Here is a 16,191-nt window from a genome sequence, read left to right on the forward strand (position 1 = left end):
CTCGCATTAGTTGACACTTGTCGACTGCTTGCTCGAAGGTCGCTCGAGGACCCCGCCAAGCTGGTGAGGCGTCGAATTCCACATACCGCATCTAGACCGATCTGCGTCGGATACGTGGGTGATGCTGGATCACTGTGTATAATTCTGAACTTTTCTTTGCTATATATCACTTGTATAGTCCAGGTAAGCGTGGGTTGCTACGCTGTACATTATAGGATATCCATCAATGTATTATAGAACGTGTACAATGAATTCGTGGATGCTTGGTCGTGGATGATTCCAAAGCCCATCAATGCTTAACATACACCTGGAATAGACCTGGAACAAATTATTAATTATTTTCTTATCATATTGACTATGACTTAAGTCATTAGCAGTCCAAATTCATAGCGGTCAGCACACCATCAGCAGTAGCGTGATAAGCCCCGTCCCCGAGGATTTCTCCGCAGCCGAAACTGCAAAAACGCGTTATCGGGCTGCTGCCTCCGCATCGCCCTTGATACTTGAACTCCTCTCTCTTCCATCATCCTGCACCTGGTACCTTTTCCACATTCTCACGAACAACACCAATCTTATTCCCCCGTTGCATCATCAACAACTCACCACCTCCTCCCACCGGGATCCAACCCACACATAACTGACTACTACCCCTCACCCACCCCGCGCCTACACCAATACCAACACCAACACCACCACCATGTCCACCTACGAAGGTACTAATCCACCACTCCCATTTAAAACCTCTCCTACCCCAACGCTAACAACTAAATAAAACCAAAACAGTGGAACACAACACCACCGACCCCTCCACCACAACCCCCAACAACAACAACACCAGCACAACCCCCTCCAACCCGCACCGCCACCGTCGTCCCGACCTCTCAACCTTCTTCTCCGCCCTCTCAGAAATCACCCCGGACGAAGCGCGCCATCGTCCCCATGCCGTCCCCGTTCCCCGAGACGTCAGCGCAGCATTCTATTCCCTAGCCGAGGCATTGGACGTGATGCGCCGCGACGGCGGCGGCGGCGGAACAGCTATCCCCAGCGCGATCGGAGAAGTGGAAGGCGGCGACGAGAACGACCTCCTCACAACGATGATTCAGAGTCTGCTTAGCACGGCGGAAATGCCTCCTAGGGAGGTGGAAGGCGCGAGTGAGGAGTTTTGTGATAGTGCGTGGATACCCCTCTTTTTCCCCCATCCGTTATCCCAACAACTTCGGTGTTTGGTATAAATTGGTTTTGGTTTGGCTAACTGTTTACTTGGTGGGTTGTGTAGTGCTTGATCGCGTCCCCCGCACGCAATTGAACTCTTCTCAGGTCTGCCCGATATGCAATAACCCGTTTTTGGAGGATCAGTACCCGCTTGTGGTGCGGTTGCCGTGTCATCCGACGCATTTGTTTGATTTGGAATGCGTGAGGCCGTGGTTGAGGCTTAGGGGGACTTGTCCGCTTGATCGGACGGATTTCGCCAAGCAGGAGAGGGAGAAGGTTGAGGCGAGGAGGAAGTTGGCGGAGGAGGATGAGGAGGAGGAGTGGGATGGGATGTATGCTTGATTCGCTGGCTCGTTTGTTTACTGGGGTTGTGTTTGGGGGTAAACGTGGTTGGTGTTGGAGTTGGGGTTGTGTGGTGGGAAGCAAAATGCGTGCATATAGTTTTGGGTATGGCATAGTAATATCTATTTACTGTATGTAGTGTATATTTTTGTACATGTTCACGTTATGAAAGAATGGCGATGATGCTACCGCTTGTCTGCTCAATCCTTTGTGCGGATGGCCAGTTTGCCTGCCTTGTCGATGACTGCCTCCAGTCCGCTACGTTCCAACATCCCTGCATCATCCTTCACCACTTCCCGCGCTTCGAGCTCCTCGACCATCTTCTGGTTCTCGCGGTTGCCCTCCAGTAGGAACTTCAGGCACATGACGGCGTGTTCCTTGATGTAGGGGTTGTGCGCATCAAAGTTGGTGCAGGACAGGATGGTCTCGACACCACCGTAGCGACGAATTTGGTCTTGCACCTCGGGGCACTTCCATACAAGAGACGACAGAACAAGCACGACGAGTTTCTTGAGGTTGCGCCATTCAAACTCGGACGGATCTTCGGTGATTGGCGGTGATTCAGCCCGAGAGCCGGGGGCATCAATCGGGTCCGGGTCACCGGGATCGTATGGGCGCTCAACTGCAACCGGCGCGGGAGCCGTGTGCTGGGGCTCCTTGGAGGGGTTGTTGTGTCCCAGGTTGAGCGCGCTCAGCTGACCCTTGGGAATGCTGGCTTCGAGCTCCTTGATTAACGTGACTAGGTCGTAGACAATCTCCCACTTGACCAACAGATTCTTCCAGTCGTTGTTCTCTGTGAGCACAGCAAAGAACTCGAGGAACTGGTAAACACCCTCATAGACCCGCTCCATGTCCCACAGATTCAGCGGGAAGTCCTCAGGCAAAGCCCGCCCAGCTCGGATCTGGCCCTGCAGGTAGATCAAAGCGCAAGTTTCGGGAATGATGTTGCCGCGGAAGATCGTGAAGATGTACCGGACAGTAAGGATGTCAACTCTAGAAAGCGGGGCCGGGTTCTTAGTCGCTGTTCCGTTGGGCTGGGTTGATCCTGTAACCGATGCAGGGGAGTACTTGGCTCGGAAGATATGCGTGAGAATCTTGACAACCACTGCCTGCGCGGGCGAAATGATGTCCTTGGGTTGGCCGAAATCGGAGTATGCATGAGACATCAAACCATTTCTCAAGACCGCGTCCATAATCTGAACCATCATCTTGAAGTAGAGTTCGTCGTCAGGGAGATCCCAGGCAGCGATGAAGATCAACAGCTCGCGAAGCAGGTTCCTACCCGTCTCCTGAGTGAGCAAAATGTGACATCTGAGGGCCTGCATATTCCTCGAACCACTTCTCTCCCCACCCTTCAAGCCGAAACTATCCACGATACCAGCCTGGATGATCATTGGCAGTGCCTCGATCTCTGCCGGGCCCAGTACGAGTGGAATATCAGTCAGGAGACCCCGCTGTTGGTCGCCTGGCCGGCCACGATAGTCGTCGTCATCCTCATCGTCCTCTTCCTCTTCTTCCTCCATACTTCCGTCTGCAACAGCCTCCAAGCTTCGCGAGTCATCGTCACCGACCGTGCCTGCATCACCAGTGTCGTAGTCCTGATCACCGTCGCCAATCTGCGAGCTCTCCTGCAACCGGGCCATCAGCTCGTCTTTAGCCTCCTGCAGGGTTTCTGCCGCTGACTGTGCTGAACGCGGCATGCTCATATCTTCCTCCATCACAGTCGCATCGCCACCCGAAAGCGCACCGTAATCTCCAAGATCGGGAAGATCGGTCCAGCAGACACGTGGGAATCCAGCCGTTGCGCTGCGATCAATCGTGACAATCGCTTTCTTGCGAGGCGGCTCATCTTCTGGCAGAGCAGGAGGTAGGTCCTTAGCCCTGTCCTGGAGATCAGACCATCCATCAACCTTTGCACCGAGTATGGCGGTAAGAGCGGCGCGAATCTCCTTCACCTGTTCTGGATCCTTCCCCATTTCCTGTATGGCAGTCAAATCGCGTCCAAGCAGCTTTTCCATGTGATCCTTGATGTTAGCAAGAAGCAACATGGCTGCCTCTTCCTTGATGGTGGCAGGCTCTCTCGGGAAGTTTGAGATGGTTTCCAAGAGCAGATCCTCTGCGGTTTGGTCGTAAAGAGCCCTTATCGGGGGATTTACTATCCTCTCTCCGGTCTTTACGATAGGCGCCATTCCTTCCTGCTGACTGCAAGCGGGGTCAAGGGGCTCCCTGGGCTGGATAATGTTCGAGTCGCCCGTTGAGTGGTACCCAAACAAATCTAACCATAGCACCATCTTGCGTTGTTCGTTGTGCATGATGAAATTATGCAAGAACTGCAAGCAAGTGATAAGAAGGCGCTTGTAAAGGTTGACAACCTTTTGCCAGCGCTCTTCGTTCCTTGCATTCGTCTCCCCGTCAAACCCTCGCGCGGTTACTCTAACGCAAGTATCTACCAGGGCTAAGATTCTCTGATCGAAACCTTTCTCCGCCGCCATGTTCTGCGCCTTCTTCGTGGTGGCGAGGAGGTTACGGGCAATCGTACAGAGATCATTTAGGCGCTCAATGTCCTTGACTAGCGAAAAGTAATTGTAGGCTATTAGGTTCGAAGAGGAGTGATCGTAATTTGCCGTCGGGGGGCTCTTCCATGCAAACGATTGGGATTCAAGGACCGGGATCGCCTTCGTCAGTACGTCTGTGAAGCCTTGCCAGATATCCGGTGATAGGCCAAGGTTATGTCTGTAACACGAGAAAATGGTCAGTATGCAGGAGTGGAAGTAGGTGGCGGAGAGACGGTGGGCCACTGGACGGTGACTCCGATTCAAGACAAGAGAAAAACATCGTCGTACCTGACATCGCTCTCCTGGTGTGTCTTGTATAGAATCTGCTTCCCTGCAGAGAGCATGTGTTCTAAGCGTTTGTCGTCAATCATCCCGCGGGTTTCGTAGTGGCTCAAGGTCCCCGTCAAAATGACCTTCAACATGAGCTCCGCGGGGGTGCATTTCGGCTTGATCTCCGCTGCCGTGCGGTCGGCCATTTTTGACGATGCTTGTGAAGGTTCGTAGCACAAGCAGCTATCCAGCGTTGACCGCGCAATTTATAGTCGGGGAGGGGTGTGGGAATAACGACAATGAGGGACGCTCGGTGGAGAAAGAATCATTGAACCGTCGAGGGGAATTTTTCCGGCTCCGTCCCGGCAACTGCCTTTTCGGGTAATCTTACAAGGTACATGCACGAGGGCCAGTGAATGTGAAGCATTCTTATTTAGCAAGTCATAATTTATGTACATTCAAGTGATGTTAGCAAACTATTTACTTAGACCACCTTCGGCCGAACGGCTAAACCCAAGACATGACGCAGATTGTTCCAAAATCCCAGATCATAGATGTTGTCAATCTCCTTCATACTTTGCACCTGAACCCACCTCCGGTCTACTGGTGCGTCCCTGTTGCTCGGCTGCTTGATCTCATTGGAATCCCGCGATAGCAAGCATCCTGCCTTAGGCGGCTCACCATCGGTCAGTATGAGTACCTGGTCACTACTCACTGGCCAAAAGGACTGGGCACTCTGGTACTCGGCCAACAAGGGTGAGCTGCCATAGATTTCGGCCTTGCTAGATTTGTAAGCCATGCCATCTGCAACCTCTTCTTTCCAGTCTGACCACTTTGAGCTTTCGTTGGTTGTCATGCCAGCCCAGATCAAGTAGGTGTGGTACACGAGGAAGGCTGCCGCCAATGGGGCTGTCATGGTCATCAGCAGGGTAATAGCACCAATGCGAATATCGGCAGCGATAACTACAGCCCATATGTTGCAAAATCCAGTCCAGGTTTGCCGAGTCGTCCGCAAAGGTGAGCCCGGTGGTATCAGTCTGTCGTATGTTTGATACAGGAGAGTGTATCCCAGACATGAGCCGTAGATCAGCATGAGACATAGTGACAAGATCATGGAGAGAAAATAGTGGTAGTTGTGAAGTCCGACACAGTTCATGAGCCAAACGCAGTGATGGTCATGCCGTGCAACGCATGCTTTGCAGATGCTGCAGTGTTTACTTCGTGCCGGCTTGACAATATGACATGTGCGACAACGCTGTCCTGGGTGAAATATGACCTTATCGTATGGATAGCGTTCCATTTCAACTGTGTAATTCTTTGGGGTGATGAATGACTTGGTCGTAACGCTTGCATACAGCAAAACGTAGGGCATGGTGGCAAGGATCGGAATCCATATATGGTGGACTGTGGAAATCCTAGGCCAAGCAGTTGGGATGAACATACATTGCCCTGCAATCATAAGGGAAGAGAAGAATATCTAATATTCAGAGTTAGAGGAGGCCGTTGGATATCAGACACATGGACTAACAAGGATCAACGGGTGATTTTCGTGCAAAATGTAACTACCAGAACAAGTCCAGCAGTGAGACAGCCAGCCATTGAGTAGCCAACTGTCAAGGTAAAGAAGCCCATTAGGGATGTGTATCCAGAGAGCTCTATACAGCCAACCAATGGGGGTTTTGCTACAGGAAGCATCTATCAGTTACGGCCCTTACAACGAAATGCTGCAGCCTACCGAAACGCAGGGAGTCTCCCGAATAGCGCCACGAAAACAAACCCAGAGATCCCGAGGATCACAAGTGCAATAGTTCTTATGGCTCCCATCGTTAATAGGTTCTTGATCGTATCTTTGGGGAATTTCTTTGGATTAGTCTGTTGTCTCCCTCGCCTTGTTAGTACGGGGCAAAATCGTAGTCGGAGCAGTAATGCAGGCCAGAGCTATGAAAAGAGGATAATGCCACCCTGTCGCTTAGATCAGAGCTGGCATCATCAGTTGACAGGCTTTGGCGCGCCTGCTTGCAACCACTATTGCCATGTTGCTGAAGCTGCCGCCCAAGTGTCCACCGGGTATTTATTTGCGAGTAACAAGCACGTGACGTAATTGCCCAAAGGGGAAAAAATGAGCGTAACTACTGAACATCATGATTTTAATCCATTCAAATTAACCTTACCTGTACTTTCTTCCTCAACTCTAATTGTGACCTGACTCTTTGCATGGGTTTCATATATATCGATAACGCTAGTCCTCTTTCTGAATAATTGATACCTTCACATGCACACCTTATCTGTGGTTTAGGGTCCTTGACGCGCGGACACGTGAACACGTGATATCGTGTTTCTGTATACCTGCGGGTCTACAACTAAAAACGTTCGCGCCTTTGACCTGACGATTATAATGACTGAAACGAGCACTACAGGAGACAGTGGTGTATCAGGAGAGGCAACAACGCCCCTTTTTCAAGGGAAGCAGTTCTGGTTGTCTCACAACATCCCCCAAAGGAGATGGTTCAAAGAATTGATTGAGGTACTACAACTATACATCACTAGTATGAACGCGTGACTGATTTATCTATGGAAAAACGGCGGTACTATACGGCTGCTAGAGAAGGATGCAGATATCAGATTGGTTGACCATAAGAGAAAGAATTTACCCGCTGACACGTGAGGTTTCCTCCCTGTTCCATCCTTGACTCACTTGTGTTATCGCATCGCTGGAAACTAGTGCATACTATTTCAGGCTTCTATCATCCAGTGGACACTTACAAGCTATAGGTACTCTTTCAAGTATGTCGAAGACTCACACCGCCGGGGAAAGCTACAGAATCTAGATGATTATAGAGCTGGGCCTTCTGAAGCACGCCCCGTAGGGGCTACCAACATTCCCACCAGAGGCCACAAGATCCCCTATACTCTTGAAGATGACCAGTTGCTCTGGGATTGGATGCAACCCCACGAGAGAAACCCTAAGGCTTCCATTAGAGGAAATAAGATCTATCAAGAGCTAGCCGAGAAGGTATCAAGAACCACCTCTGAGCTGTGAAGATACAAGCATACTAAGTGTCATTTGCTAGCATCCAAGGCACACGTATCAATCATATCGGGATCGGTACCTCAAAAGGCTCAAGGGGCATCCACGCCCTGGTGGCATGCCAGAATCAACAGAACAACCTGCACCTGCTGAGCCCTCCAATGTAGCTACTCGCGCAGTCCAGTCTGAGCCTCGAGGAGGAATTACACCAAGGGCTGCATCTACTGCCATCCAAACAAATGACAAGAAGAGGAAACGGGCTTCTGAGGATACTCCTGAGGAAGGAAATGTAGACAATCCCAACAAGCCCAGTCTGAAGAAACGAGCTACCGAAGTCAATATCAACCTTCCAGACCCTTTCATCTCCGAACCTCAAACAAAAGTGGCTGCAGTATCACATTCAGCGACAGCATCCAACGGCCAGAGACCAACTCTTGGGGCAACGGAGGCGAGAGAACGTGGGGCCACTCAGGAATCAAAGGCCCCAGCTAAGGAGCCACACCAGCCTTCACAGCCAGACCCTTTGTTTCTAGAGCTCCCATTCTTGCCTTCGGATGATGATCCTGAAGACGAAGATATGGAGCAGGATATCGATGCATGGATCGATGAACGACTTCATACTGGAAAGGCTCAGCATGAGGAACAAATACACCAAGCACTGCGGTGCACCAGCATGGATCCAGAATTAGCTGACAGGGTCCTGGCTATCCTAGTAGAAGGGAAACCTATACCGGATGATATGCCCGGTGTTTGGACACCTGAAGATGACAAATGCATAGAAGGAAATGAGACTCGAGGCATCCAACGAGTCATGGAGAAGCATGGGACGGAGGCCTTCAACAATCGCTGGGAGTACCTCAGCATGGTCAGAGAGGCCGGTCTTCTGGATACCCTATGAATAGGACTGCCGCAATTTCAATATTCCGGAACTGCGAACTAATAAATAATAATGTACATGGATCCTGAAACGCTCAAAAGAGACACAAAGACAAAAATCCGGAAATCACATGATACCCAAAGAGCAGTAGTGCGAATGAGTTCGCGAAGACCTGGTGCAGCTGGCCCAGTTCCGTTGTATGCCGGTGTTGGTTCTCTTCAAGCTGGAAAACTCTATGGGGGTCCATGTCGAGACTAGCCCAGGCCATTGTCTTACACTTAGGTTATCTTGAACCAGTAGTTGAAACTTCAAAAACACCCTATATGCTTGCTCCTTCAGGACTACTTTGCAATTGCGCCTGTCGTAAATTTGACGATGATAGATAAAGAACCCGAACCTCAACGAATGGATTGTTCAGCCCTCCTTAAAGACCCTAATAAAGAGTTTAGCATATGCTCATATTACAAGGCAATGAATGAGGATGTCTTACAGATGTGATTCATAGAATTGAAGCATCTTCCTGCAAGTTAGCGCCGACAAAGAACCACGGATCCCAGATAACTCACCTTCTTCGGGCACTTGTCGTAGCACATCTCTATGTTGACCTTTGATTTTCTACCATTCTTCCAGCTGATAAACGCAAGCAGATTTGACGTTCCCGGTTGCCGTATGATTGTTTCCACGGTGTCGACCTCTTTCTCCCAATTGCGAGATGAGGGAACCCACGTGGATGTGTCGTCGCTTTCACCTTCATCGGCCTGCTCTTTTTCTGGTGACTCTGTTGTTGTTTCAGCCCGTGACTTGCGGCGTCTCTTGGGCTCGGGGGTTTTCTCGGGGGCGGACTTCGGAGGTCTTCCCATCGACTTGCGCTTCTTTGTCTGCGGTTGTGGCTTTTCAGGACGGCCTCCCAGGACTCGAAAGTACTCCTCGACTATATCCTTCGCGCCTTCTCTGTAAACGATCCATCAGTATCGCTGAAGCTGTAGTGAGCGACGTCCAGTAGCATACAATAGATTCTCTTCTGGCTCCCATGTCATGTCAGCGGGGTCATCGTAGCCCTGCCACTTGACTTGTAAAAGGAGGTCGCCCTACCAAATCATTAGCCAAAGCATGTCCTCTCGGTGTCAATTGAACAGGTGTATATAAAGAAAATCGCGCACCTTCTTGGCCCATTCATGATTCATAATCTTTTCAACAGCGTATCTGTTCATGTCAATCCCTGCTTGCGACAAGGTCGCACGCGCGCAAGCTTACACATCCTCTTCTTCCTCATCCTCGTCCTCGTCCTCATCGTCATCCTTAGAGGCATTCTTTGTTGACCGAGCATCGTTAAAGGGAATCGACTCGCCACTCGACGACTCTTCATCGGAAATGTCAGGAAGCGGCGCTGTAGTATGGTTAGTTTGACGGTCGATCTCGAAGGTAGCATAGATGCATCAGTTTGCGGCTACTTACGGGGCATTGTCCTGAAGGAAGCAAAGCTGAGAAGTCGGGAAAACAACTTGGCGGATTTCGCGAGAGATTAGCCCACGGATCAATAGGATCACAGAGTGAATGACAAAGAAATAAACATTAGCGATGAGGCGACAATTAGTGTAGCTGATGGTGAAGTTGCTTTGGACGCAGATGAAATGCCGAGTCGCGCGGGCGCGCGGTGGGAAAATCACGCTATACCCGATATAGAAAGCAGCTCACTAGCCCGCTTTGGACATCTCCAGAATTTCGAATTGCAAGTGTGCCTCCAAGTCCCTCCGCCGTCCGGTCCTCTGCCTTCCCCCCATCGCTCCGATCAACTGTCCTGGGAGTCTACTCGATCCGTTGACTCCTATCATTGACCCCCTTGCCGGCTTTTATTTTCCGACTCTCTGAAGTGGGATTTCTGCCAAGTGGCAGACCGTCAAAATGGCGATGCGTATGTTGCAGATACCCCTCACTCGGCATCAACTATACTAACGTTCTTTGGCCTCTTTCGCAGAGCTTGATCTTTCTCAAGGTGGGACCTTTCGTTGCTCCGGACTTGCTTCGGTTTTGATATCTGTTGCTGACCATTACATCAGCTTCTGTAATGAAGGATGAACAGGGTCGGCCATTCATCGTCGTTAGGGAGTACGTTCCGATCTTCGACTCATATCAACACCAAATGGACGGTTTCTTTCAGGGCAGGTGGCTAATCCGGTTCTACAATACAGTCAAGGAAAGAAGAAGAGACAGCATGGCACGGATGCGGTGAAGTCACACATTGTTGCCGCTAAGACGGTCGCCAGCATCGTCAAGACCTCCCTGGTACGGACCGTCACCGGATTGGCAGAATAAGCAGTATTTAATGGATTTATAGGGTCCCCGTGGTCTCGACAAGATTCTGATCTCCCCTGATGGAGATATTACCGTTACGAACGATGGTGCCACTATTCTCGGCCAGGTTTGTCCTTTACCATCAGCCGCTACACTCGAGAATATATCTGACCTGTTGATGCTGGAAAGATGGAAATCACGAACAACGTCGCCAAGCTTCTTGTTGAGCTGTCGAAGTCTCAAGATGAGGAAATCGGTGATGGAACGACAGGTGTCGTTGTGTTGGCTGCGGCTATGCTGGAACAGGCGGCCGAACTCATCGACAAGGGCATCCACCCTATTCGGATCGCAGACGGTTACGACCAGGCTTGCGAAATCGCCATTGCGGAACTCGACAAGATCAGTGATGTGATCCCCTTCACCAAGGAGGACACTTCGAACCTGCTCAAGGTTGCCAAGACCAGTCTGGGTAGCAAGATGTACGAGGATTTCTCCGTTTGCCCCTTGGGCCCTGCATGCTGACCCTTGTACAGTGTTTCCAAGTCTCACGACCAGTTTGCGAATATCGCTATCGATGCAGTTCTCTCCGTGGCCGACCTCGAGCGCAAGGATGTCGATTTCGAGCTGATCAAGGTTGACGGCAAGGTTGGAGGTGCCCTCGAGGACTCCCTCCTCGTGAAGGGTGTCATTGTCGACAAAGATTTCTCCCACCCCCAGATGCCCGACGAGGTTCGGGATGCCAAATTGGCTATCCTGACCTGCCCGTTTGAGCCCCCGAAGCCCAAGACCAAGCACAAGCTCGACATCACGTCGGTTGAGGAGTTCAAGAAGTTGCAAGAGTATGAGCGGGAGAAGTTCACAGAGATGATCCAGAAGCTGAAGGACTCTGGCGCCAACCTGGTCATCTGCCAGTGGGGTTTCGACGATGAGGCCAACCACCTTCTGCTCCAGAACAAGCTCCCCGCCGTTCGCTGGGTCGGCGGCCCTGAGATCGAACTGATTGCCATCGCGACCAACGGTCGTATCGTTCCTCGTTTCGAGGATCTGAGCTCGGAGAAACTCGGAACCGCAGGCCGTGTTCGTGAGATGACCTTCGGTACCACTCGGGAGAAGATGCTCGTCATTGAGGATTGCGCCAACAGCCGTGCTGTGACGGTGTTCGTTCGTGGAAGCAACAAGATGGTAAGTTCGAAGATATCGAGGAGATATCAGGGGACATGTGCAGGATGCTGACCCTCTCTTAGATCATTGATGAGGCCAAGCGTTCGCTCCACGATGCTCTCTGCGTCGTGCGTAACTTGGTCCGTGACAACCGTGTTGTCTACGGTGGTGGTGCTGCTGAGATTGCTTGCTCCATCGCTGTTGAGGATGCCGCTGTCAAGGTATGTCGATGTCCTTAGAATATGCGTCTAATTACATGCTAATATCATGTCAACAGAGTCCCGGAATTGAACAATACGCCATGCGTGCCTTCGCTGACGCCTTGGACGCCATCCCGATGGCACTTGCTGAGAACTCGGGTCTCAGCCCCATTGAGACCCTGGCTTCGATCAAGTCTCGCCAGGTCAAGGAGAACAACACCCGCCTTGGTGTGGACTGCATGATGACCGGCAACAACGGTTCGTATAAGGCATTCCTTGAAACCCCTGGCATTTTTGCTAATTAGCCATCTATAGACATGAGAGAGCACTTCGCCATTGATCCCCTGATCGGAAAGAAACAGCAGCTGTTGCTTGCTACTCAGCTCTGCCGTATGGTCCTTAAGGTGAGTCGTCCAACCAGTCTTCTCCTATTTGTCCTGGAAACGCAGCTAACTCGAACTGAAACAGATCAACAACGTCATCATTGCGGGCGACGAGGACCAGGAATTCTAGATTTCTTCTGTATACAGGTTTTTTTGTTTCGATGGCTAAAAGTGACACAAACACTGGCGTTGCAGTCATGCGGAATCGATGATACTACATATAGTTCTTGCAGGTAATCAATCAGTCTCGGTGGTGCTATGGACGATAAACATAGCAGTTACATAGAATCAGTGAAATGACAGAAATGACATTCAACCAGTTCCGGAGTAGATGTAGGAGAAGGAGATAGCAAAGCCCTAAGAAACAGAACAAAGGACCAAAGAATGATGGGTTAGCTACTAAATGAGGCTGAAATAGAAGTGAGTGGACGAAAGTAGTAGTTGTGATTGTAGTGACATTTATCATAGAATAAAAGTATCCTGGACATCTCAACTCTACTTTGAAAATACCATCTTCTAGTAGTCCTTATCCAAGTAACAAAATACTAATAAGTAGTTTCACTTAACTAGGCTTTATAATACTATTAGTTACTTACTATGTAGTTAGCATTGTAGTTGGAATTTACCCGACAGACAAATATCACGCGCTCAGCTTCTATACTATATGGAACTATGAAGTCACCGTATCTCAAAACCCACTCCCTCCATACTCGTGAATCATACATGGACTACTATAACCGTCACTCTCAGCATCAAACCCCCCTACCCTCACCTCCCCCGCCTCCCGAGGTCGGAAGATACCGCAACTTCGTATACGATAATCACTCCCTTATCAGACCTCACAATTAACGAACACAAGACATCAGATATGTCTTCCCCGATTAATCTAATCCACTTAATCACAGGTAGTTATCTAGCCAAGAGAGACAACCCGGAGCGGAAGTGGGAAAAAGGAAGGGAACATATCCGCCCGAGGCGGATAATGCACCTGCACCCATAGTGAAGGTGCGCGGCCCGCCACCCCAACCAGCCAGCCGCCCGCCTGTGCCAACCGATGGAAGCCTTCAATCAAGATAAGGAAAAGAATGGTAACTTTGAGAGTCAAAGTGTATTGCATATTGGTTATTCAGATCACGAGAGTTTAAATAGCTGCGTTCGTCCACGTCACATCGTGTTGGATTGTTCATTCTTCAACTTCAGTTTCTTTGTTATCAGTATATCCTTGATTACATATATATATTGCTTGCCACTACTTACTTCAAACTTCCCATCTTTCTATATATAACTTCGGTCTACTACTACTACTACTACTACTACTACTATCAATATGGGATCAAACGATGAAGCATCGTGGCGCCGCCTGAGCGTCGGTATCGTTGGTGGTGGTATTGGTGGTATGGCTGCGGCCATCTCGCTCCGTCGAGCAGGTCATGATGTGACTATCTATGAGCGTCATGATTTCGCGGGTGAGGTTGGAGCGTCGATTTCGTGCGCGGCGAATGGCACTCGCTGGTTGCACGAATGGGGAGTCGATGTTGCTAAGGGTGATCCGGTTATTCTGCGCAAGTTGATCAACCGCGACTGGAAGACTGGAGAGCCTGTTAGTGTGTATGATTTGGGGGACTATGAGAAGCGTTGGGGTTATGTCTATAACATGTTCCATCGGCAATACATGCATGCGATGTTGAAGGACTGTGCTATGCAGGAGGAGGGCCAGGGAACGCCTGCGAAGCTGAAGGTCAATTTTCAGGTTCGTCGCGACATACGCTATTTTTGCTCTCTGGAGCAAGGTCCGATTATATCGCTGGCATGCTAATGTTGAGAACTATACAGTGCAAAGATATTGATCTGAATTCCGGAGTGATCACCTTTGCCAACGGGGAGACTGCCCAGCATGACTTGATCGTTGGTGCTGATGGAATCGGCTCGGTTGTCCGTGGTATTATTGGTATTCATCCTGAAAGAAAGCCTGCAGCCTCCAGCTGTCTGCATACTAATGTAACGACGGAGGAGGCTGTTCGGCTGGGTCTGGTCGATTACTCGAAGAACAGTGCGCTTGAGTACTGGGGTGGCCAGGAAGGCAAATGGGATAAGATCGTGCTCTCGCCTTGTAACGGTGGTCGCTTGCTGTCGTACTATTGTTTCTTCCCTCGCGAGATGGGAGACTATGCAAGCCAGACCTGGGGTGGCGAAGACCGTCCCGTCGAGGAACTTCTCGCGCCTTATCCTCATCTCGATCGCCAGGTCTTCTCGCACCTGGCAATTGGCAAGGAAATCAGACCATGGCGTCTCTGGGTGCAGTGAGTACCCAACTAATACACTCTCACAGTCGCTTGGAAGTTGTTTGCGCTAACGGTGGGCAGCCAACCATACCCATATATCTCCCGCAACATGGTTTGCCTTCTCGGTGACGCAGGGCACCCGGTATGTTTTGACCTACGGATTTGAACAATAGACAGTATTGATTAACGCATCCCATTGCAGATGATGCCCCATCAGAGCCAGGGTGCCTGCATGGCAATTGAAGACGCTGCAGCCCTGGGGATTATCTTCAGCAGGGCGCACTTCAAGGGCGATGTCGCCGATGCGCTGTCGATCTACCAGGAAATCCGATTGCCCCGGGCCACCAAGGTTCAGTCAGCTTCGGCGAAGGCAGCATATAATATCAACGAGCGCATTGGTAAGCGAGATCCACGATGCTAAAGTAGCGAAGATACTGGTCCTAACTACTCTATCCAGGTTTCTCTAGCAATACCGACACCGCCACCTATAAGGTTGAGGATGAGAAGAAGAAACTGACCATTGAGGAGATGAATGCGTAAGTTTTTTTGGCCCATCTGATTTTGTTCTTGCGCCATTGTCTACGTCCAGACTCTGACGATCAAACCAGATATGACATGCACAGAGACATCGAGGAAGTTGTCGCCGTGCGAAGGGGGCTGCCGCACACAGACAAGTTCATCAGAGGGCTACCAGTCGGCTTGAAGCTAGGAAACGGGGTAGTTGTCGGGGAGCAAGAGACTAGCTCATTTCAGCCTCGGATTTGAGTACAGCATGCGGCGTGCTAGTGTGTTTTGGGGGGCGCAGCATTAGTTTCGCGCCGGTGGAGGAGTTCTTTCTTTTGGCGTTGTATTGTATCTAGCGTGATCATGATCTGAGATTGTACTTGAGCAGCTGATAGCATTTATCTACTATGGGTTAGTGTGACACGTACGGGGCAACCTTTTGGGGCCTTCTCGAATGCGACTTTCACATCACCGCATTGACAGACCATGTGCCCGATCCTGGAAGTATTGAAGTTTTGTTTTCGTTCTGTTATGAAAGATTCCATGCATAGTATACCATCCTACTGGCCGAACCCCTCACAATGTGCAGAGTTCCGATTCGGCGAAGACTGTGATGGCGCTCCGTGGTTGCTAACCAAATGACCTGTGAAGTTGATAGGGTCGATTTCGGGCGAAGAGGGCCATGTGCGCTGTGTGTGCTCAGACACGGAGAAATGGATCAGCGGGATGTGGAGACGGGAAAAGGAGAGGAACAATGGGCTGACAGCTCAGCATGGGGTTAGTCGGTGATTGAGTGATAAAAGTACGATCGGCAAAAGGCCAGAAGATGACAAAAACATTGGTCGATTGAGCCTTATCAGACCATTTTATAAACAACATATGAATTGGAGCTATCCATGCGATCTGATAGGGGCAATAAGAATGGGTGGAAATGATTTCCACGAAGGAGGGTGAGAGTGATCTGGTGACGGTCGTCTGATCAGCGGGCGATAATGCAATTGTTAATCGGCTGCCTCGTCTAGACTGAGAGGGGAGCGCGACCATCAATTGGCCGGGCGACTACTTTTTGTCATTAGTCGACGACT

At 50.3% G+C, this 16,191-nt stretch overlaps 6 protein-coding genes across 6 annotated transcripts; 4 read left to right on the plus strand and 2 right to left on the minus strand.

The window, feature by feature from the left end:
* Nucleotides 1-495: 495 nt before the first annotated feature.
* On the plus strand, nucleotides 496-1,695 carry BO79DRAFT_179488 (uncharacterized protein). The gene is made up of 3 exons (XM_025680039.1): nucleotides 496-713; nucleotides 784-1,170; nucleotides 1,277-1,695. Exons 1-3 carry the CDS (start codon nucleotides 698-700, stop codon nucleotides 1,552-1,554), a joined length of 681 nt encoding a protein of 226 aa, XP_025536259.1. The 5' UTR covers nucleotides 496-697; the 3' UTR covers nucleotides 1,555-1,695.
* BO79DRAFT_239942 (uncharacterized protein) lies at nucleotides 1,646-6,203 on the minus strand (the record flags this gene model as incomplete). Its single annotated transcript, XM_025684972.1, has 7 exons — nucleotides 1,646-4,287; nucleotides 4,398-4,596; nucleotides 4,778-4,807; nucleotides 4,893-5,783; nucleotides 5,823-5,856; nucleotides 5,908-6,061; nucleotides 6,115-6,203. The coding sequence occupies 7 exons, from the start codon at nucleotides 6,201-6,203 to the stop codon at nucleotides 1,755-1,757; spliced, it is 3,930 nt and encodes a 1,309-aa protein (XP_025536260.1). The 3' UTR covers nucleotides 1,646-1,754.
* A 785-nt stretch (nucleotides 6,204-6,988) lies between these two features.
* BO79DRAFT_156141 (putative transcription factor Rap1) lies at nucleotides 6,989-8,305 on the plus strand (the record flags this gene model as incomplete). Its single annotated transcript, XM_025678807.1, has 3 exons — nucleotides 6,989-7,056; nucleotides 7,152-7,392; nucleotides 7,451-8,305. The coding sequence occupies 3 exons, from the start codon at nucleotides 6,989-6,991 to the stop codon at nucleotides 8,303-8,305; spliced, it is 1,164 nt and encodes a 387-aa protein (XP_025536261.1).
* A 6-nt stretch (nucleotides 8,306-8,311) lies between these two features.
* BO79DRAFT_201221 (chromo domain-containing protein) lies at nucleotides 8,312-9,872 on the minus strand. Its single transcript, XM_025681552.1, has 7 exons — nucleotides 9,740-9,872; nucleotides 9,539-9,671; nucleotides 9,445-9,487; nucleotides 9,293-9,372; nucleotides 8,851-9,235; nucleotides 8,775-8,800; nucleotides 8,312-8,717 (listed from the first exon to the last, which is right to left on the minus strand). Exons 1-7 carry the CDS (start codon nucleotides 9,744-9,746, stop codon nucleotides 8,699-8,701), a joined length of 693 nt encoding a protein of 230 aa, XP_025536262.1. The 5' UTR covers nucleotides 9,747-9,872; the 3' UTR covers nucleotides 8,312-8,698.
* A 173-nt stretch (nucleotides 9,873-10,045) lies between these two features.
* On the plus strand, nucleotides 10,046-12,621 carry BO79DRAFT_210903 (chaperonin-containing T-complex subunit CCT5). Its single transcript, XM_025682910.1, has 11 exons — nucleotides 10,046-10,196; nucleotides 10,260-10,277; nucleotides 10,342-10,390; nucleotides 10,474-10,567; nucleotides 10,620-10,703; nucleotides 10,766-11,055; nucleotides 11,110-11,758; nucleotides 11,821-11,958; nucleotides 12,015-12,195; nucleotides 12,253-12,341; nucleotides 12,406-12,621. The coding sequence occupies exons 1-11, from the start codon at nucleotides 10,187-10,189 to the stop codon at nucleotides 12,448-12,450; spliced, it is 1,647 nt and encodes a 548-aa protein (XP_025536263.1). The 5' UTR covers nucleotides 10,046-10,186; the 3' UTR covers nucleotides 12,451-12,621.
* An 880-nt stretch (nucleotides 12,622-13,501) lies between these two features.
* Nucleotides 13,502-15,534, plus strand: BO79DRAFT_201226 (FAD-dependent oxidoreductase). Its single transcript, XM_025681553.1, has 6 exons — nucleotides 13,502-14,070; nucleotides 14,154-14,620; nucleotides 14,684-14,744; nucleotides 14,805-15,000; nucleotides 15,060-15,138; nucleotides 15,211-15,534. The coding sequence occupies exons 1-6, from the start codon at nucleotides 13,648-13,650 to the stop codon at nucleotides 15,365-15,367; spliced, it is 1,383 nt and encodes a 460-aa protein (XP_025536264.1). The 5' UTR covers nucleotides 13,502-13,647; the 3' UTR covers nucleotides 15,368-15,534.
* Nucleotides 15,535-16,191: the final 657 nt, after the last annotated feature.

Source organism: Aspergillus costaricaensis, assembly GCF_003184835.1.
Source record: "Aspergillus costaricaensis CBS 115574 unplaced genomic scaffold BO79scaffold_32, whole genome shotgun sequence".
Taxonomy (NCBI): domain Eukaryota; kingdom Fungi; phylum Ascomycota; class Eurotiomycetes; order Eurotiales; family Aspergillaceae; genus Aspergillus; species Aspergillus costaricensis.